Raw genomic sequence first — 21,573 nt, forward strand, 5'->3', positions numbered from 1 at the left:
GAGAGAGAGAGAGCAATTGCATACAACCAAATATGGAAAAACTGGAATAGAAACACTCACACAGAAGATAAGAAGTTTCCAGAACAAAGAACCAGTTTGAACCAGAATTCAGGGTTTGATAAAAACTCTTTGATAAGTTTAACTCTGACTCAGTTACTATTGCAACAAACTGCTAGAACATAACATCAATCAATTATCACATTTTAGTTGTAAAGTCCATATTCACCATTCCCAGTTTGTCTCATATTCCCAGTTTGTCTCATATTCCCAGTTTGTCTCACAGATGTTAACAAGGATCAACTTCCTGTTCTTAACTCTACAAGAGTCAAACAGAAACTTAGTGATCAGTGATGAAGCTCAGTCCCATGTGAGGATCCTCTCCCAGGACACACACACATGCTGATGGAACTGAACACATCAACACAACAACACAATAACACAACAACAGGATTCACTATATGAGAAGAACCAGTTTGTAATGTTTAAAGTAAAGTGTTAATACATTGGATGTGTGTGTTTATGTTTAAGTAGGTTTGTGTGTGTGTGTGTTTGTGTGTGTAGATGTGTGTTTGAGTGTGTGTGTGTGGGGTCCTCGTGTGTGTGTGTTGCTCTTGTTGCTCATCATTAACATTCCCTACTCTGATAAGGACTGTGATTACCCATAATGCTCTTTGTCTTTTAGTCTTTAAATAACTTGACATTGTCCAGAGGTTAAAGATAAATTCAACTGAACTCTCACAAACACACTTAGCAGACACACACAAAGACACACACACACGCACGCATACATCTGCGACAAATAAACCTATGAAGAAGAAGGAGGAATCATCTATCACATTTATTGTTTCTATTAACTAAATCTGAATAATCTGCTAACTCAGTTTATTCACATTTAGTACACAGAGTACACACATGTAGTACTCTGTACATATACAAAGTACTCTGTGTACTCCTGGGAGAGGATCCTCACATGGGACTGAGTTTATTCACTGATCACTAAGTTTCTGTTTGACTCGTGTAGAGTTAAGAACAGGAAGTTGATCCTTCTGAACATCTGTGAGACAAATAACATGTGGTTGATTGAGTGACATGTAGTACCCTGTGCACACATGTACTACATGTGTACTAACATGTGGTACCATCTGTCCTCTCATGTTGTTCTGTGTACTCATGTTGTACTATCTGGACACACATATGGTACTCTGATAGTGATCAAACAGTAATTGTAACAGGAAACATGGAAATCTCTGTTGGCGTGTGTGTGACTGCTGTGTGTGCGCATGTGACTATGGATGTGTGTGTGTGAAGACCGCTGGCGGTCAGTGGCGGAGCCGCTCCGTCACAATGTGATACGCTAATCTCTATATAGTGAATCTGCAATTTTGTAGTTCTGTCCAAATGCTTAGTGAAGTTTTTGTACCCTATACAGGGAACTCATTGTTTCCCACAATGCATCAACGACAACTGATAGTCAATCACCAGGTAACATATCCCATCATGCATTGCAGTATAGAAGGTTTGTATAAATGTGAATAAGAGCAGAACATCACAACCTGACACAAACGTGTTTATTTCTACATTTAAAAATTCAACGTGTTTTTAACTGAGTTAAGTTTTAACACTAGAGTATAATAAACATTTAAAATTCACTGTGGGATTTTACAAAGAGCTACGTTGTTGTTTTGTGTTGTTGTTAGTGATCCTCCTGTGAAAATTAACCGATGCAGAGAAAATATATGAAAAATATATAGCATATAGTCCTCTACACAGAAGACATTATATAGTGTTGACCTAAATATATATATGGTATATAATCCTCTACTGCTAACTTGAATATGCCAGTAGCTCTGCATCTGGTCATGTGGCTACAGGATCAGCTGGGAACATGAATGTTTATATTCACATCTAAAAAATAACAGAACTTGAAGTCAGAGCAACAATATGTAGCCTACAGTTACCATCATGCACCTGGATAGATAAGGTCTTCTATTGTTTTGTTTCTGAATATATTAGAAAACCCTACAGCCAATCAGATCATAAGATCTAAACTTTGAATGAGATCAGTTCCCTCTTCACTTTGATCCAACTCCTGTTTCTCTCATGATTGACTGACAAACCCAGCTCCGCTATGATTGGCCAACTGGGCATAAAGGTGGGACTGTAGGAATCGTGGGTAACTGTCAGTCTCCATTAGGCCGAAAATCTGATCCTGGGCCAACTGGAAGGAGGCGGAGTTAACTCCGAGAAGCAGGCTTTGATTGGTCGATTCTCTGACAGTTGAGTCCAAGTTGACCTAGAAACAGAGGTAAGGGAAAATCACATGACCAATCACAGGATAGACAGACAGACAGACAGACAGACAGACAGACAGACAGACAGACAGACAGACAGAAGGTACCTGTCTTGCTGCAGTGGTAGAAATAAACTCCTCATAGATTTTCATAGCTCTGACAGCCATGAGGGGGCGTATCCTTTTGAATCTCTCTACAGCCAACCAGAAATCCAGATTTTCCTCGCTGAACTCTGACCTCAAGAAGTGCCGGAACACTGCCAGACCATCTAACCAACGGAAAAAGAGACTGTTCAACCAATAGGAACACACTGTCATTGTTCAGGCACCTCCCCTCACTGACAAAGAGGAATTAGAATGCCTTACACTGATTGGTCAGCAGAGCCTCCAGACTCTCTGCCCACCTCAGCACTTCCCCTGGAGATGGTCTGAAAAACAAACGCACCTCAGACATATGAAACTGTAAAGATCCAATGGACTCACATAAAGCTGAGCCGCTAACCTGCTCCAGGTAAAGTTTGAGATAAGAGATCAAACGTAATAGACCCTAATTCATAAATATTTATTTGGAGGACTGATAGTTTCCAGATTTACCTTCTGACAGCACGCCTCTTTTTTTACACAAGTCTTTGTACTTTTACTTAAGTAAAGAAAAGCAAAGAGTACTTTTGTTGCCTCTGGTGTGTCTACATCATGTGATTCTATCTTTTCTAGTCAAGAGGCTTCTTCACTTCCACTCGTCTTGTTAGTAAAACCAGCGTCATGTGACCACTGATCCAGACTGGGATATTTAAGTGAAGTTCATCTGAATCTCAGAAAGAGATCTTGATTGGTTGGGTTAGGGTTAGGCTTTGAACAGGGACCAGGTTTTAGAGTCCAGGAGGCGTTGCTCGTCCATGGTTTCATCTGGGAGTGGGTTAGGGTTAGAATGTTCCTACCTGTTGTTTCTAAGAGCTTTCTCCAAGCTGTTTCCAGGGAAACGGGGACAGTTTTCTGGAAGCCGTAGAAACGACCGATTCCACCGAAAACCCGGATCTCTGAAGAGACCAGTCAACAAGTGAGGCAAACAGGAAGTGTAAACAAAAACAAAAACAAAGTGTGTGTTTACGTACAGACTCTCAGTCTTGTTCGTTAGGTGAAGGTTCCTGAACTCAGAGTCCTGAACAAACAAAACAACAGAAGGTCAGACTCTGATAGAACAGGTTCTATCAGGTTGTATCAGACTCAATCTGGTTCAGGGGTCTCATTTATAAAAAACAGAGCACAAGATTCATACTAAAGTGTACGTGTGCACAAAAGTTAGGGTTAGGGTTAGTCTGAAATAAGAATCAAATTCAAAGGTGGAGCCAAAGACACACAGTGTCAGAATGTGAGGGAACTTGTTGTATCTCATGTTTTAATTCTCCAAACTGCAGGATTATTAAATTCAGAGACAGATGTCATGTCCTCAATCTATAGACTTTAGCTGAATTATATTTATAAGCTTGTGTTTGACCCGGGATGGTTCGGTTCCGTCAGTCGATCTAATACTGGACTCAGTTCAGCTCAGAGATCACAGATCTATAGAATCTAGATCAGCTGATCATCTCATCCATTCACCTGCTTCCATCACGCAGCTTCACGCTCCAGAGTCACGTCAGTATTTATTTATTTAGAGCATCGGACCGATTCCCTCACATCAGTGGATCCTCAGCGTTTCAGGCCCGTTTATAACTGAGACCCCCCCGTCTGATCTGCTCTGGGGTTGGACTCGACCGACTGAAACTCTACCTTGTTGCTGTTGAGCAGTAGTAGAATTTGGTGCAGCGTCCCCCCCTCACTGGTCAGCTGTTTCCTCAGAGTGCAGGGGGAGGTGGGGAGGGGGTCTGGGTCAGAGGTCAAAGGGCAGGTGAGTTGGTAGATGGCGCTGTCCGATAGGAAGTGGGGGGATGGAGGGTCCCGCAGCAGTGAACCCTCCGAGAGCGAGCGACGTAGAACTGAGCAATAATCAATCGATCAATCAATCAGGAAAGAGATGACTAATCAATGTGTGACGTCACTGATGACATCACTGATGACGTCACTGTGACTCATCAGCTGACTTACCTGCAGCTCTGTGGGCGGAGTCGAACTCCACTACTTTTTCGTGTCTCTCCTCATTTTGTTCCTCCTCCTCTGAGCAGAGTTGGGCAGGGCTCAGCAGGAGCCCCCCCCCTCCCACACTCTCCGATGTTTCAGAGGCACTCTCCCCCTCCCCCTGCTGCCGCTCTTCCACGTCCTCATCTTCCTCCTCCTCCCTCCTCCTCTTCCTCCTCTCGTCTTCGTCCGCTCTCCCTCTCTCCTTCCACACTGGACTCCTGGTGGAGGAGGAGGGAAAGGAAAGGGGGGGGGAGTGAGGCAGGCCATTGATCGTCCTGGAGGGAGGTGAGGGGGTGAAGGAGGGAGGAGGAGGAGTGGAGGAGGAGCTGGGGGAGGGTGGAGAGAGGGAGGGGGGGATGTCACAGAGGGGTAAGTAGGGGGAAGAGGGGGGGAGCAGGGGAGGGTCAGTTGAGGAGAAAGGAGAGGACGAACGATAGAGGAGGTCCGACTGATGAAGAGAGAGAAGACCGAAATCTGAGGGGAGGTGCGAGAGCTGAGGGGGAGGATGGGAGGGGGTCACAGAGGACACAGAGGACACAGGGGTCATAGAGGTCACAGGGGTCATAGAGGTCACAGGGGACGCAGAGATACAGAGGACACAGAGGACACAGATTTTACAGAGGACACACTTAAATTTGATTTCTATAGACCTATATAACAATATAGATCCTTCCTTGGAAGGTGAAACCTTTAAAAAATAAGAGGTGGTAGGTCACAGATATCTGTACCTGGTGACTTTCTGAGTGGACCAGCTGCTGGTGGATGTTGTCGTGGAGGCAGAGACGGATTCGGATCTTTTGGTCGATGCTGAAACACTCGAGTATGAAGGCGAAATGAAAACACGTCTGAGACGACTGCACCAGGTGGATGAGGAGGGGCTCTGACGACACTACAACACAGCAACAACAACACAATATCACAATGACAAAACACATTAGTAACACAAAAACACCACAATAATACAACATTCTTACCCTCTCTGAGCTGCAGTGTGTTCAGGAACACTGGACTCTGGAGGACGTTACAGCGGCCGACCTCGTCCTCTCTGGTTAACAGCAGCAGGTCGTTGTAGATCAACACTGTCACCTGAAACACACACACACACACGTACACAATGTAGTGACACACACGCTGCCTCTTGAGTCCTTGTGACTTTGAGAACTGTTAGCTGTACTGTGAGCTGTTACCTTTGCAGGCAGCAGCCTAGCTTGGTGTAGAATGATTTCCTCTGACATCAGTAAGGTTCTGTCGGCGCTGCAGAGATCAAGAGGCTGAGGTCAACAAGAACAAGAGCAGAAAATACAACAATTACAATTCAAACATCAATCCACAAGAAATCCTGAGTGTAACTGAATTTACAGCTCAAAGGTGTGGTTCTAACTGTTCTACATTAGGTTATATATTTGACTTCAGGGTGATGATGTTGAGTTGTTGTTGAACAGATGCTTGTTTTGGTTTTGATGTAGGTTTACGTCTCGTTCGGTGGTCGCTCTACATGTTTGTTCCTTGTGAAATCTTCAGAGTTGATTTTCCGTTTGTCCACTGTGTCGCAGTTCAGAGCCGTTTCCCTCCATGTGCTCTGCACTCGTTCCATTCCAATAAACTCTTTATTTATCTCCCCCCGTGTTCAGTCTCATTTTTGGGGTCCGAACTAAGAGTGTAAGGCTATGAGTGTAAATTAAGTGTTCATTCATTACTCTACATTTCTTCAGCCTCTGACTGAGTTTATAACTCAAAGGTTCCTGAAAAATGAAGATGAAAAAGAAGGTTCAAGCTTTGTTTCTGCTTTTGATTCTGCTTTAGGATGTCATAGTTTATGTTCCAGTTTAGATAGTTAGTGATCTAGAATGTCATTCTGTGCTCAGACCCTAAAACAGATTCTCTAATAATGAATTGTCAGTTCTAGGTCAGGGTAGAGGTTATGATGTATGCCCTTAATCAGATGAAATCCTCTTGAACTATTTCTAATTTCTGATCTACAAGACATAAACACAAAGCAGTTTTTGTTTCTAAGATTACATTTTGGGATTATATTTAAGGTTCAATCTGGGTTTTTATTTCTAATATTTTATTATTGAGCTCCATGTTAGCTTTAAGTTCTCTGTACCTTTCGAGGTTCCAGGATGACTAAGATAATGTAGGATATAATCTCCATTAAGCTGATTTGAAACATGCACTGAACTCAAATGTCTGATTGCGAGCCTCTGGTTTATCTGCAGACGTTCGATGCCTCTGGGATAAAGTCCACAGAAAGTTGGAACAATCCGATTTGTGAACACAGCAGGAGATTTTTTGCAGGATTAACTGCGAGCAAGTGGCGTGATGACGCTTCTATCACATGACAGAGTTAACAGGTCACTTCCTGTCTGAGTCTTCTGCACCCGGCTGCTCCACCTCTCACAGGAACAATGAGGAGGATCTGATGCTGTTGTGAACGAGTCAGTGCAGAACACCTGCTGCTGGGTTGTTCAGCTGGAAAACACAATTCTGGATTTGACCTCGAGGTCAGGTCTGAAAACTGCTTTAGATCGGTTCAGTGTGAGATTCGAGGTTCCGATGTAGAAAAAGACGTTGAAATTAAAGATCATTGGTTCTGATATGAGGCCTGGTTCTGACTGGTTAAAGGTACAAGGTTCTGACCTGGACAAAGATGGGGAAGATGAGAGTTTTTGGTGCCAGTGTCATGTAGCTTTCATAAGAAGAGCACGGCAGATGTGATTGGACGATGGTGCAGTTCTGGTAGTTGCCATAATCATTGGGCGTGGCCGAAGAAGAGGAGGAGAGGGGCCGGGGCAGGGTGGTAGTGCGGCTTGTACACAGTTGATGTGATGACTCAGGTCGAGGGTCGTGGAGAAGGTTCTGACCTCTGCTGGGGTGAGTCCGGTACAAAGGACCTGGTGATCAATGACACAAATATATGAATGAATAATTGATATATTGATCGATGTTTAGGATAATCAACATTTAGATCGGAGAACGTACTGATTGTCGCGTTCCTGTCATGACAGACTGGAAGCAGGTTCTGAAACAGAGACGGAACATGGGAATGGTTCTTTTCACTGACATTCTTTTTCTGTGTGAACTTTTCTATGGCAAGAAGAGAAGAAGTTATCTGGTTCGGTTCTGTGTCTGACCGAGTTCTCAGTTTTGTCCTTTGGGTTAGATGAGGTTCTAGGTGAGGCCAGGGCCATCATTTATGTTTCAGTGATAGATACTACCATTCGATTATTGTGCGGTTCTCTGTCAGTGATGTGCTTGTTCAGGTGAAAGGTTCTTTGCAAAGTTCTAGTGGAAACAGAGTGCTCTAATTCTAGTGAAGGTTCTATGTTCTACGTCCTGGCTCAGACTCACTTGTGCTCCTGGATTGACAGGTGACAGGATGATGTAATTGTCTCCATTTGATGATGTCACACGGGTGCCCTTTAGTGTGGTGTTGCTGCAGGAGTACTCAGTCACTTCCTGTTCTTCCTCCTCATTCTCGTGCTTCCTGTCCCTCCACAGAGAACCCAGAGCCGCAAGACTGGCACGGACCACGGAGTTCTGAGCCGGTCTGCGATCCTGCTTCCTGTGGGCAGGGCGAGGCAACATGCCTGTCGTCTAGGAGACAGACGAAGATCAGCTTACCATGACGACCTTTACTCTCACGCCTGCTATGTCTGCAGCAGATTCAGGAAGACTCACGGTGTTGTGTGTCCGTCGGCCGAGCAAAGCTTCACTTCCTGCCATGAGGTCAGGTAAACCTCTCCACACAACCAACACTATCTGAGACGGACAAGTCCTGAAAAGACAGACAGGTATAAAGACAGAAAGACAGGTAGAGAGCGGGGGGGGGGGCCTGATCAGTCGAAAAGTCAGATAATAAATGTTGGTTTCAGCAGGGTCAGGCTATGCGGGGGCGGGGCTACCTGATGGTGTGGGCGAGTTCCACACACTTCCAGGTTTCCACAGGAAGTCCGTTCAGCTGCAGGACCAAGTCTCCCTGACGGAGTCCAGACCGATGAGCTGGACCTCCTGGAGACAAACAGGTCATCAACTAAATCTGACGCCACTTAGAACCGAACACTGCAGAGAGCCAATCAGAATAGCTGTAGATCACATGACTCTGCTCAGTTGTGTGGTTCTCACCAGGATCGACAGCTTGGACTCTAACTGGACAGTCGGAGCAGATTGTGAATCCGAATCCATCAGTTCCTCGGACGATGTTCACCTGAGAGAACAGGAAGAAGCTGTCAGCTGCTCAGACAGCGCCCCCTCAGGACAAAATGTAAAGCAGTTTTTAACTGAACAACTGAAACATCTAGAAGCTTCAAAACAGTGTCAACACATCTAATCAATACATTCATCTCATCAACATGTCCATCTTTTCAATACAATCAATCAATAAGTATTGATTATTAAGCAGGAATCAAATGAGGAAATAGGTTTAGTTCCTGTGTGTGTGCCGCAGTGCCGTCTCCGTCTGGCAGGTGGCGCTGCTCTCAGCTTTGGTTTCCATGACGCTCGAAGGAAAAGGTCAAAACTTTTCTCTACACAAAGGAGGTTTAATGTTCCTCAGTGCAGACTGGAAGGAAGAAATGAAACTGAGCCGGAGGAGACGAGCCCTGGGGCGAAGGTATTTAAACACTATTGTTCTCTACTGGATCGGGTCGGACAGAACCTGGTCTCTGCCCTGAGCCGGTTTACAACCAACAGCTTCACCTGCCTGCAGACAGAACCTGAGAAGAACTGAGGCAGAACCACCGTGTGCCACCAGGGGAGAAGGTCAGGTTACCACCAGAAGGTCAGGTTACCATGCACACGACAAAAGAGAAACCATCATGAATCAAACAAACTGTTTGAACAGTTTGTTTAACGACAGACACACACACAGACACACAGACACACATACACACTCACATTCATATACCAATAGACACACACATACACACACAAACTCACAAACACACACATATACACTCACGCACACACAGATACATATTCACACACAGTGTTATGCATGAAGGGTTTATATTTTTGTGAACGCTGAACTGAGGCGTCAGGTTTCACATGATGAACGGAAGTGGCTTCACTCCAGCGAGAGTAACAACCACTCTTGTTTTTTGACACCGTTTTACCACATGCTGCACACACACACACACACACACACACACACACACACACACTCATACACACACACACACTCATACACACTAGCTGTTTCTGTTTCATCCAGCACTCTGACAGGCTCTCCCTCTATCTAATACACACTCATCAGTAGTTATCAGGACCTGATCAGCACATGAACTCACTTAGTGTTTGTTTGATTCCACAGTTTCTGAGGCTGCATTTAAACACAATGAAAAACACAATGTGTGAACTCAGTCCAACACAAGCTCACAGTCTGGATCTGGATTCAGGATCCAACTCCATCTATTAATAACTAAACACATGATCCCAAGTTTGTCGTCTAAATCATCTCAATAAAAAACTGAACAAATCAACGTGAAAATACACAAACATATGCGTTAAAACACATACAAATATACACCTACACATGCCAGACACAGATACACAAAAACACACACATACACACACCTGAGGAAGGTTCTGTCCGATGCAGATTCGACACAGACGGTGGATCGTGTGCATCATAAGGTCTCTGGTTCTAATCCTGCAGATCTGTCAACATGTGATCCAGGTCCAGATCTAAAACAGGACTGGGTCTAAAACCAGATCTGATCCAGATGTAGACTTCACATGACCGAATCCAGGTCAAATTTAGATTCAGACCGTCCAAAAATCCCAATCAAACCAAGAACCAGGTCTCAAACTTGTGGTGATATAAAAAGAACAAAAACCAAGTCTGGTCTCAAAACTAGAACCAGATCTGACTCCATCTGACACAGAGTGTGTGAAGTTTCATACTTCAGACTCCAGTGTGTGTGTGTGTGTGAGAACCAACAGGCAGAAGAATAGCAGGAAACACACACACACACAAACAGACTCACAAAAACACTGGATGGATCCCTGCGATAAGACACACACTTCCTGCTCCCCACACAGTGCTGGATCTGGCCCTGCTCGCCCTCACAGCCACAGAGAGAGAGAGAGAGAGCGAGTCCGTCATGCATCATAGAATCAACAGAGACATTTTCATGAAAAGCAATATTCTGTCTGTGCATGTGTTTGGTATAAATAAACAAATCTTAATCTTAATCTTAATGCATTGCATTTGTGAGGAATAGTATGTTCTCATTACTTTGGTCTGAATAGGATCATACTCGATAATACGATTCTGATCATGTTTATGTCTTTAATCTCATTATAATATGTGATCATTTCATAATCATGTGACATCATAACGTCAGATATTTTCAATTTCTGTTAAGTAATGATTAGGGTTAATGAGTCATCTGTGCGCACGTTAATCATGGTGTTCCTCAGGGTTCTGTGCTGGGCCCAGTTTTATTCAGCATTCATATGCTTCAACTAGGAAACATTATCAGGAGACACTCTGTAAACTTGACCTGTGGACGACACCCAGTTTAACTTCGTCAATTACAGCAGAACAATGTAATCTGGGAACTCAGAGTCTCCTTAGATCCTGATTTGTCCATTGATTCTTATTCAAATCACATTTCTACATCCAAAAAATCTGACATGTCTCAAAAAGACACAGAAGAACGAGTCCAGGTCTTTGTTCCATCCAGACGTGATTATTCTAATTCCTTATTATCAGGCTCCAGCAGGAAGTCGTTAAAGACTCTACAGTTTGTCCTCAATGCTGCAGCACGTGTCCTGAAGACAGCCAGGACCAGAGACCACATGTCTCCTGTGTTAGCATCACTACACTGGCTTCCAGTTAAATCTAGAATAGAATTTAAAATCCTCCTCCTCACCTACATTATTAATATGGCAACATCACACCTTAAAGGGATGAAACTTCAGTCACCACTATGATGGAGGGGGGTGAAGTGGTTTGAGTTGGCTAGGCTAGTGGACTTCAGCACGTCCGTCGGCCCCTGAATGCACCTCGTAGGACGATATCAGGAGTTTACTCAGGAGCAGAATGGAGGCATGTTATGTTTGTATCTGTTGTTGATCACCAGTTACTTCAGTTGAGTTAGATCTGCTCTAACTCAGTTTACCCCTGAAACTCCAGAAGTGTTCACCCCCCCCCCCCCCCATCATGGTGCTGAGGAGATGATGAATTTACATTTTTCAATGAACTGTCCTTTAAAGAGCTCATAATATTTGTGTGTGTGTGTAGCATTTGTGTGTCTGTATGTGAATGTGTGTGTGTGTGTGTGCGTGTGTGCGTGTGTGTGTGGTTGTGTGTGTGTGTGATATGTGTGATATGTGTGTAGTATGTTTGTGTAGTACTGTATGTGCTGGGGAAGCAGCTTCACTCTATAATTCATAACATGTGAATCTTTGATGAAAAAACATTAAATCACAAACAGTGTGTGCGTGTGTGTGTAGGGGGGGGGGTCACCATATCTCTGATCTGATTGGCTGGCAGGTTGATATTGTTACAGGATTAGTTAACAGATTTTCACCTGAACCATCGTCTGCATAAAATCCATCATAGGTCACATCTGTTCCACCCCTGGTCTAACACCAGGTCCAGTCCTGAGTCTTGTTCCTGTAGATGTTTGTGTCGGATGAACGTGGGGGGGGCTGACTCACCATCAGTCGCTGAGCACTGCTGCTGCTTGTGAGGAGATGGTTGGTGAAGAGTGTGGAGATGTTAGTTGGACCGGAGCAGGAGTTGAAACTGTCGAGCCTGAGGGGGGGGCTGCAGGTCGAGCTGTGTTCAGTCAGGTCTTTGAGTCCAGCGGTGGATGTGCTGCTGGTTGTGGCGGCGGTGGTGATGTGGCTCAGGTCATTATCTGAGGTAGTGTCTGGAGTCTTCCTGAGGTCAAGAAGATAACCGTCTTCACCTGCTGCATCGTCCCAAGACCATGCTGTGTTCTTCCAGAACATCCTGACTGTCCCCAGACCAGCCTAGATCCTACAAGACCAGACCAATCCAGACCCGACTGGACCAAACCAGACCAGAGCAAACCAGGTCTTTCTAGACCAGACAGAGAGACAGGTGGTCTGTGTCTTAGAAAATATCTGGGTTGCAGAAAGACGATCGAGACGAGTTAATTCAAACCTTTAAACCTTTGAACCATCAGGACTCAGAAGACCACAGATTTGACTCCTTAGGACAAACCAAATTAAATTAGATCTAAAATCCTTGTCAGGTCCAAAACCTGGTCAGTGGTTCTGTTTGTTCTTGTGGTTCTTGTTATGCTGGGTCCCCTGGTCCTTGGTCCTGGTCCGTGGTCCTGGTCCTTGGTCCTGGTCTGTGGTCCCGGTCTGTGGTTCTGTTTGTTCTTGTGGTTCTTGTTATGCTGGGTCCCCTGGTCCTTGGTCCTGGTCCGTGGTCCTGGTCCGTGGTCCTGGTCCGTGGTCCTGGTCCGTGGTCCTGGTCTGTGGTCCCGGTCTGTGGTTCTGTTTGTTCTTGTGGTTCTTGTTATGCTGGGTCCCCTGGTCCTTGGTCCTGGTCCGTGGTCCTGGTCCGTGGTCCTGGTCCGTGGTCCTGGTCCGTGGTCCTGGTCTGTGGTCCCGGTCTGTGGTTCTGTTTGTTCTAGTTCTACGAGCTGCTGCTAAGACGTTTTGTGTCCTCTCTCTCTCTTGTCTCTCTCCTCTGTGTTATGTAGGTCGGGGCGAACGAGTGTCAGATCTCAGTGTGATGTCAGAGGGGATGGGGGGGTTTAGGTATTGTGAGGGTCACATGGTTACCAGGCAGCTTCTCATCACCATGGTAACGGTTTGGACCCCTTGGGAGAGAGAGAGCAGGAGTCAGTGTTAATATATATCCACTGCTCGTTCGCCCCTCTCTCCCCATCCCTATAAATAGACAAAACATATAGATTCACATACGGGAAAGTGTGTGTGTGTGCATGTGTGTGTGTGTCCTATGGCCTTCTGTTAGAGCTAGTGATGCTAACATGTTAGCGTTTGTGTATTGATGTTTATATGTTAATATAAATATTTATTATCAATAAAAAAAAGTTTGCTACTTCTACTTTATTTGTTTAATTTTGTTATTTCAATGATTTTAACTACACCAAAGAATCAAAGGATTGATATTAATCTTCAGATGAATCAATAGTAAAACATTGGTAGAGATGTAATGACGTCATTATGTGACCTCCCATTGGTCAGATCTGCTGTGATGTCAGCCTGTCCAACAGATACAGTTTGATTGACATAGATGAATAGTTTAACCTGCATGGAGCCAATCACAAAGCTCATACAGCCGATCAGCTGACTGCCCCTGAGGGGAGAGACAGGAGAGACAGGAGAGACAAAGTTCACACAAAGGTGAGAGACGGGTGAGACAAAGCTGTCTCTATCTCTATCCCTGCCTTTCTGTCTCTCTCTCTTTCTCTCTCTCTCTCTCTCTCTCTCTCTCTCTCTCTCTCTCTCTCTCTCTCTCTCTCTCTCTGTCTGTCTGTCTGGCTGTCTCTCCCTCTCTCCCTCTGTCTGCCTGTTGCTCTCTCTCTCCCCCCTCTGTCTGTTTCTCTTTCTCCCTCCCTCTGTCTGTCTCTCTATCTCTCTCTCTCCCTCCCTCTGTCTGTCTGCCTGCCACTCTCTCTCTCTCCCTCTGTCTGTCTGCCTGTCACTCTCTCCCTCCCTCTGTCTGTCTCTCTATCTCTCTCTCTCCCTCCCTCTGTCTGTCTGCCTGTCACTCTCTCTCTCCCTCTTCCTGCCTGCCTGTCACTCTCTCCCTCCCTCTGTCTGTCTGCCTGTCACTCTCTCTCTCTCCCTCTGTCTGTCTGCCTGTCACTCTCTCTCTCTCTCTCTGTCCACCTGTATCTTAATGTGTTTGAAACCCTCAGCTGTGTTTTTAAAGTATTGAACTACATGCTGATATTGTATTTTTAGCATGTACATGAACCTGTTCTTAGCATGTTACTAACATTTTACACTACATGTTGTTAGTGTTATGGCAACAAATAGAAGATGAAAATCTGGCTCAACCTTGTAACCAGATCGTAAATGAGGACGCCAACCATGAATTGAGTTCAATCAGACGTTAAACTTTATTTTCAAAATGTAAATGTAAATAATCAAATAATCAAAGGATGAGGAAGGGTCCACAAGGACTTGAGGACCCTTCCTCCCCTGACTAAGAGACCAAGATGCACCTGGATGGATGTTCAGAAGGATCAACTTCCTGTTCTGAACTCAACACGAGTCAAACAGAAACTTAGTGATCAGTGAATGAAGCTCAGTCCCATGTGAGGATCCTCTCCCAGGACACACACATGCTGATGGAACTGAACACAACAACACAACAACAGGATTCACTACATGAGAAGAACCAGTTTGTAACTTCATGTGTAAAGTGTTTATACGTCATGTGTTATGGAGCTGATGAACTGAGGAGTTCCTGATGGTACAAGATGTGAGGAGACATGTTGTGTATCAAGAAGTCTGGTTGTCATCATAGTCCATGTGTTATCGAGATGTTAGCGTGTTGAACTACATGTTGTCAGCTTGTTTTTAACTTGTGCGTTAACATGTTGTTGGCATGTGACTCTGAACACCGTGACAGACTGTGAACTAAATCTGATCAGATTACCAGCCTGCCGCTCGCTCTGTGTCTCAGTGTCTCGCCTGCTGCAGAGCAGATGGTCTCGACTTGTCATGAAGCTTTAACTTGAAAATACATTTTCAATTGGGATCTTTATCATCGTCAGAGGTCGTGTTGATCCTGAAGACAGACAGGTAATTTAATCGATCGTTGATATCAGTGATCTCTCAGACGTCCTGTCTGAGTTTTATTTAAAAGCAATAACATGCTTCATGTTTTGGAGGTTTGATTCATGCATGTGATTTAAATGATTTATTTATATATGATTGTTAGAAAACATATGTTTGAAAAAATAACAAGTTGAAATAACTTCTGATATTTGAAAGAGCAAGAATATATATATATATATATATAGAAATATATATATATTTCCTCTTGTTTTTTTTTTATACTTTATAACTAACCCTGACCCCATCTAAACCGTTATAACCAACTCTAACATGTTATAACTAACATTAATAAACAGTTGAATGATTAATGTTTTATGTGATTATAAGACACAGACAACAAGTTAAGCTTTGAAATAAAGTTTAACCCGATACGCACATTGAAATTGTTTGTAAAATAACTGTTTAGTTTGAATCAGCTTAGATTCTCAATAAATCAACTTTTGGTTGGTTAAGAACTGATCACAGTTTTAGAATCTGATGTTTTAGAATCAGAGGTTTTAGAATCTGATGTTTTAGAATCTGATGTTTTAGAATCTGATGTTTTAGAATCAGAGGTTTCAGAACGGGACGTTGGACTGTGATGAGGTGTTTAAAGTCTCTAACTCTAACCCTATGTGTTAAGCAGTAAGATTAAAGTGATGCTGACAGACACAGACACTCAGAGTCTCAGAGAACTGACGACCAGCTGCTGCACGTTACTTCAGACAGTAAACAGGTTAAGTTCTTCACGTGTTCTGTCATCGTCTTACGAAGAACCTCAGGAGATGGGATGTGGAGGTTCTCTGGTTCTCTGCAGAAAGGTTCTTTAAGGTTTCTGAGATTCAAAATGTCCACTTCAGAAGTTCAGGTTCAAGGGTTAATTGAAGAGGTTCAAACATGAATGTTTTAATGTCCCTTGATTTTTTATCATGTGTATTGTTGGTTGTTTAGTTGAGTGGAAGCTTGATACATTTAAAGTGTAAACATCTGACATTTTGGTGTTTGCCATTATCTCTTTGAAAGTCGGTTTTACAGTGAAGCACTATGAATCCTGGGATAGTTGAGCTGAGCAGGATCCGACTGTGGAATAAGACTCCATCGTGATGAAGAGGATAATGAGCCTGTTTGTGTTTCAGGATGATGGTGAACGATCGATGGACCATCATGAACAACAGCAGTTCAGAGCTCGACAGCAAGCGGCCGAACAGACACAAGGTGAGCCCCAGCAGGTGCTGTGTGGTGAACCCAAGGTGTGATGGTCATGGTTCATGATCAGCGTTTTAATGTTATGGACAGCAACCAAACTTTCTGCTTAGGTCATGAGTTCTCTCCAAGAACCCAGGAAGTAATGAGCTCATCAACAGTTTAACTAAAAGGTGCTGCATCAAGCTGCAGTTTGAGAGAACTGAGGAACCTTGGTGGTCAGGGTCTGGATCAAACTGAGGTACTGTGGTACTGGAGTACTGAGGTACTGTGGTACTGTAGTACTGTGGTACTGTGGTACTGTAGTAGATAGATAACCCTAACCCTAGATTGATAGATTACTTTATTCATCCCCGAAGGGAAATTAAGTCGTCATAGCAGCCGGTTCATTTGAATACAATAAAATATAAAATATTGCAGTAGAAAGAATAAAAACAGAAACACAAGATAAATAGGTAGATAAGGTGCAGTGGCAGATGATGGTAATAGTACTGATGATATGATGATGTACTAGTACTAGTACTAGTACTGTGGTACGGTGGTACTGTGGTACTGTAGTACTGTAGTACTGTGGTACTGTGGTACTGTAGTACTGTGGTACTTTGGTACTGTGGTATTGTAGTACTGTGGTACGGTGGTACTGTGGTACTGTGGTATTGTGGTACTGTGGTACTGTGGTACTGTAGTACTGTGGTACTGTAGTACTGTGGTAGTCTGGTTGTGTCACGAATGTTGTAAAAGATGATAACAGTGATTGGTCAGAGACAGAGTCCGAGAGAGAGAGAGAGAGAGAGAGAGACAGAGAGAGACAGAGAGAGACATAGAGAGAGAGAGAGAAAGAGAGAGACCTACAGAGAGAGAGAGAAAGAGAGAGACAGAGAGAGACAGAGAAACAGAGAGAGACAGAGAGAGACAGAGAAACAGAGAGAGAGAGGTGGAGCAGACGACACTGAGCTAATCTGTTAATCTAAAGTTAAACTGTTTGATTTACACGTGTCTCTAATCTGCTGCAGCCGTTCACTTCACAGATTAAATCTGAATTTACAAACAACTTGAACTCAAAGTTAATCTAAAAAGATGAAAAGTCAATTTCAAGTAGAAATCATATGAAAATCAAACTGTAATGATTCTGTTGAAATGTGTGTGTGTGTGTGTGTGTGTGTGTGTGTGTGTGTGTGTGTGTTCAGTGCTGCAGCTTCCTGTTGTGGTCCATCATCGTGTTGATGGTCACAGCAGCCATCGTCACAGCGACAGTCACCATCCTGTACCTGAACCAGTTTCCTCTCCCGTTCATCAGCAGGTAACACCTGTCCCTCTGCCTGTCTGTCCCTCTGCCCGTCTGTCTCTCTGCCCGTCTGTCCCTCTGCCTGTCTGTCCCTCTGCCTGTCTGTCTCTCTGCCCGTCTGTCTCCCTGCCTGTCTGTCCCTCTCCCTGTCTGTCCCTCTCCCTGTCTGTCCCTCTACCTGTCTGTCCCTCTCCCTGTCTGTCCCTCTGCCTGTCTGTCCCTCTCCCTGTCTGTCCATCTGTCCGTCTGTCTCTCTGCCTGTCTGTCTCTCTGCCCGTCTGTCTCTCTGCCCGTCTGTCTCTCTGCCCGTCTGTCTCCCTGCCTGTCTGTCCCTCTCCCTGTCTGTCCCTCTCCCTGTCTGTCCCTCTCCCTGTCTGTCCCTCTACCTGTCTGTCCCTCTCCCTGTCTGTCCCTCTGCCTGTCTGTCCCTCTCCCTGTCTGTCCCTCTGCCCGTCTGTCTCTCTGTCTCACCTGGTTCAATGTTGCCATGTCAACAGGGGCGGAGTCTCCTCCTCACCTGTGATTTCAACCAATTCCAAAGAGTCTGGCGCCCTGGTGACAGTGTCACGTGTCACAGCAGGAGAACCAATCAGTATCTTCCTGGACCCCAACTGTCCGGACTACAGTGAGAGCCTCCTGCGGTGGGAAGCACTGCAAAGCTCTGTGCTACGAGCCCTGACCAATCACAACGCAGACGACTGGCAGGACATAGGACCGGTCCAGAAGCTAGCCGAGGAGCTGAAGGTGTTATCAGGCCACGCCCACAACCTGAGGGTGGAGGCTGATTCCCTGAAAAGAGGTCAAGGAGTTCTGGACCAGCGCCTGGACGGACTGCAGAGCGAGCAGAGCCGCGTCCTGCAGGTGAGTCCTGGAACCAGGAAGTCTCAAAATGTACAAAATAAAAGCCTCAGGTCAATGTCCCCCCCCCCCCCCCCTGCAGGTGCTGACGGACGTTCACTCAGGTATGTCCACGATAACAACAGGTGTCAGTGATTCTCTGCTCAGCCTGCAGAGGGACACTGAGAGTCTGAGGAGACTGAAGGCAGAGCTGCACAGACACAATGACGACAGAGGTACACAACTACACAACAACTACAACTCCTCCTGCAGAACCCTCTCTCTCTTTCTCTCACCGTGATGCTCTCTCACCCTTAGCGGTCAGACCCAGAGACTGCAGTGATGTCATGGCGTCGGGCGTCTCTCAGGACGGAGTTTATTCTGTTTTTCCGACACATGACCCCGACGGCTTCATGGTCTACTGTGACATGACAACTGACGGAGGAGGGTGGACGGTAAACACACACAGAGACAAAGAGCAGCGCCTTCTGCTGGTCACCAAATGAACTGAGAGAAGGAAACTGGTTTCACTGGCTGAATCTGTGTGTGTGTGTGTGCAGGTGATCCAGAGGAGGCAGGATGGCTCCGTGAACTTCTTCAGAGGCTGGGACGCATACAGAGACGGCTTCGGACAAACAACAGGAGAACATTGGCTGGGTGGGACACACACACACGTACACACATGTACACACTTACTGATAGAATAACTGAGCAGATGGATGATTATCAATGATGTTTTAAGACTTTATAAAGCAAAAACAAATCGTTTGTCACACTACAGAGCGACCTGTAGATCAACCACCCAGCAGCAAGTATTAAAGTTACATGGAAAACCGTGAGTTGTTCTCCCTAACTGGGTTTGACCGTGAAAGCCACGCTTCTCTAGTTGTTACTGGGATTGGGCTCCCCCATTGATTCCCCGCCTCCCTCTCCATTCGACTCTGGTAGAGTAGTACATTGGGTCGCGTTCACGGTGGACCAGGGGTCGGAGGAGGAAGAGCTCCAAAGGTTTGATTCCTCCCACGGCCCTTTGCTGCATGTCCTCTCTGTGCCCCCCTTCACAGCTGGCTCTCTATCCTATCCAAAAAATACAGGCCAAAAGAAAAGTAAAGAAAGAAATAAAGAATATGAGAACAATACAGTGTTATGAGCTCCTTGATATATGAAGGGTTTGATTGTTAAGGACTTTACATGTGAGGAGCAGGATGTTGATACTCAGAGTTTCAACGGGAGCCAGTGCAGAGAAGAGCAGTGAGATGATCTCTCCTCCTTCCTGTCAGCTCTTGTGCTGCAGCATCTTGGACCAACTGGAGGCTTCTCACAGACTCACTGGGACGTCCTGATAATAAAGTCTTACACTGATCCACATCAGCACATCTACGGTGTCAGGTGCTGCACTAAGATCCAGTGTAGAGACAAGTCCATTATCTGAGGCCATGAAAGGACGTTAGTAACTTTTAACAGCAGTTTCTACGTGTGATGATTCTAAATCCTGACTGAAAGAGAAGTGGTCGTGCTACACTTGAACAGAATCCAACAGAGCAGGGTGGTTGACCAGGTCATTGATTTACAGGTAGGGAGAGGTGTTGTTGAGGTATGGCCCTGCTAAGTTTACTGGTTAACTAAGTGAACTAGTTAAATTAGTGTAAATTAAAACAAAAAGATGAGGAGCTCATGACGGTCTATCTGTCTGTCTACCTGTCTGTCTCTCCAACTGTCTGTCTCTCAGGTCTACAGAGGATCTACTCCCTCACCAGGTCAGGTGGTGTAGAGTTACGTATCGACATGGCTGACTTTGATAACGCCACCGCGTTCGCTCGTTACGCCGATTTTTCTGTCGGTCGAGACTCAGTGAATCCAGAGGAGGACGGATACCCGCTGACCGTCGACCAGTTCTCTGGAACAGCAGGTACTTCTACTACTGCACTACTACTACACATTGTACTGCACACTGTACTACAGAACCAACAGATGACCTCTGACCTCTCCAGGTGACGCCCTCCTGAAGCACTCTGGAATGCGGTTCACCACCAAAGACAGGGACCAGGACCAGTCGGAGAACAACTGTGCAGCGTACTACCAGGGGGCGTGGTGGTACCGTAACTGTCACACCTCCAACCTGAACGGCCAATACCTGAGAGGAGGCCACACCTCCTACGCTGACGGTGTGGAGTGGTCGAGCTGGACGGGCTGGCAGTACTCGCTCCGCTTCACCGAGATGAAGATCCGGCCCAATGCCAGACCAGAGTCCTGAACTCTGACCCTGAACCTGGACTCTCTCACCTCCGAGTCTTGAACCTGGACTCTGACTCGCGACAAACCTGTGGGTTAATGTTTAACTGATGATGGAGGATTAGAAACACTTTAAAGACAGCTAAAGTTGTAATTGTTTGAGAATAAAGTTGTTGACTGCGAATGTAACAATTGTTTCAGTTGATCTTCTAAGAAGTTTCATAATTTCTCCAGAAACAATCAGATTGTCAAGAGTTTGGGTTCAGAAGAAGTGGAACTCCAGAGAGAAAGTTATTTTGTATTTTTCTCATATTATTCCAACACTCTGTCGTATTTATTATTCATTATCCTTGTAAAAATCATTTGTGTTAAAACACTGAATTTATTTATTCCCTGATCTTTTCTGTAAAAATTCGAACCCGTTTTGTTCAAAGAAGTTTGTCCAGCAGGTAGAGCTGTTTTCAGATTAAACTTTCAGCTTCATATTTCGTCATATTGTATTGTCTTTATTCAGTTCAGTTTTATTTGTTTAAATCTAAACAGCATCACAAGGTTCTTCACACAGTGACACATAACGTTATTTTTTAGTAAACACTGTTAAAGATAAATATATGACACCTGACCAGGTTCTGACAGGTTCCGGTTTCAACTGCTGCAGAAAATATTCCAGGGGCCTTTTTTTGAGCAGATCTCCATCCATCCGTCTGTCTGTCTGTCTGTCTGTCTGTCTCTCTCTCCGTCAGTCTCTCTCTCTCTCTCTCTCTCTCTCTCCCTGTCTTTCTCTCTCTCTCCTTTTGTCTCTCTCTGTCTCTGACGTCTGTTTGTC

The 21,573-nt window shown here is 44.9% G+C and overlaps 2 protein-coding genes across 4 annotated transcripts; one reads left to right on the top strand and one right to left on the bottom strand.

Annotated features, from left to right (window-relative positions):
• Positions 1–1,554: 1,554 nt before the first annotated feature.
• LOC133934639 (regulator of G-protein signaling 3-like) lies at positions 1,555–10,546 on the bottom strand. Its single transcript, XM_062381185.1, has 17 exons — positions 9,983–10,546; positions 8,534–8,615; positions 8,314–8,419; positions 8,090–8,186; positions 7,760–8,005; positions 7,391–7,430; positions 7,049–7,302; positions 5,596–5,679; positions 5,383–5,494; positions 5,137–5,297; positions 4,376–4,901; positions 4,061–4,266; positions 3,403–3,449; positions 3,229–3,327; positions 2,657–2,718; positions 2,399–2,559; positions 1,555–2,293 (listed from the first exon to the last, which is right to left on the bottom strand). Exons 1-17 carry the CDS (start codon positions 10,037–10,039, stop codon positions 2,099–2,101), a joined length of 2,535 nt encoding a protein of 844 aa, XP_062237169.1. The 5' UTR covers positions 10,040–10,546; the 3' UTR covers positions 1,555–2,098.
• On the top strand, positions 8,973–21,235 carry LOC133934577 (fibrinogen C domain-containing protein 1-like). 3 transcript variants are annotated; one of them, XM_062381182.1, is made up of 9 exons: positions 8,973–9,188; positions 16,327–16,405; positions 17,581–17,693; positions 18,176–18,539; positions 18,619–18,751; positions 18,834–18,970; positions 19,076–19,172; positions 20,245–20,424; positions 20,507–21,235. In XM_062381182.1, the coding sequence occupies exons 2-9, from the start codon at positions 16,328–16,330 to the stop codon at positions 20,767–20,769; spliced, it is 1,365 nt and encodes a 454-aa protein (XP_062237166.1). In that variant the 5' UTR covers positions 8,973–9,188; position 16,327; the 3' UTR covers positions 20,770–21,235. The 3 variants fall into 3 exon arrangements, with proteins under 3 accessions (XP_062237166.1, XP_062237163.1, XP_062237164.1); XM_062381179.1 differs by lacking the exon at positions 8,973–9,188 and adding an exon at positions 13,949–15,175; XM_062381180.1 differs by lacking the exon at positions 8,973–9,188 and having other exon boundaries at positions 15,608–16,405.
• Positions 21,236–21,573: the final 338 nt, after the last annotated feature.

This window comes from Platichthys flesus, chromosome 3 (genome assembly GCF_949316205.1).
Source record: "Platichthys flesus chromosome 3, fPlaFle2.1, whole genome shotgun sequence".
In the NCBI taxonomy this organism is placed as follows: Eukaryota; Metazoa; Chordata; class Actinopteri; order Pleuronectiformes; family Pleuronectidae; genus Platichthys; species Platichthys flesus.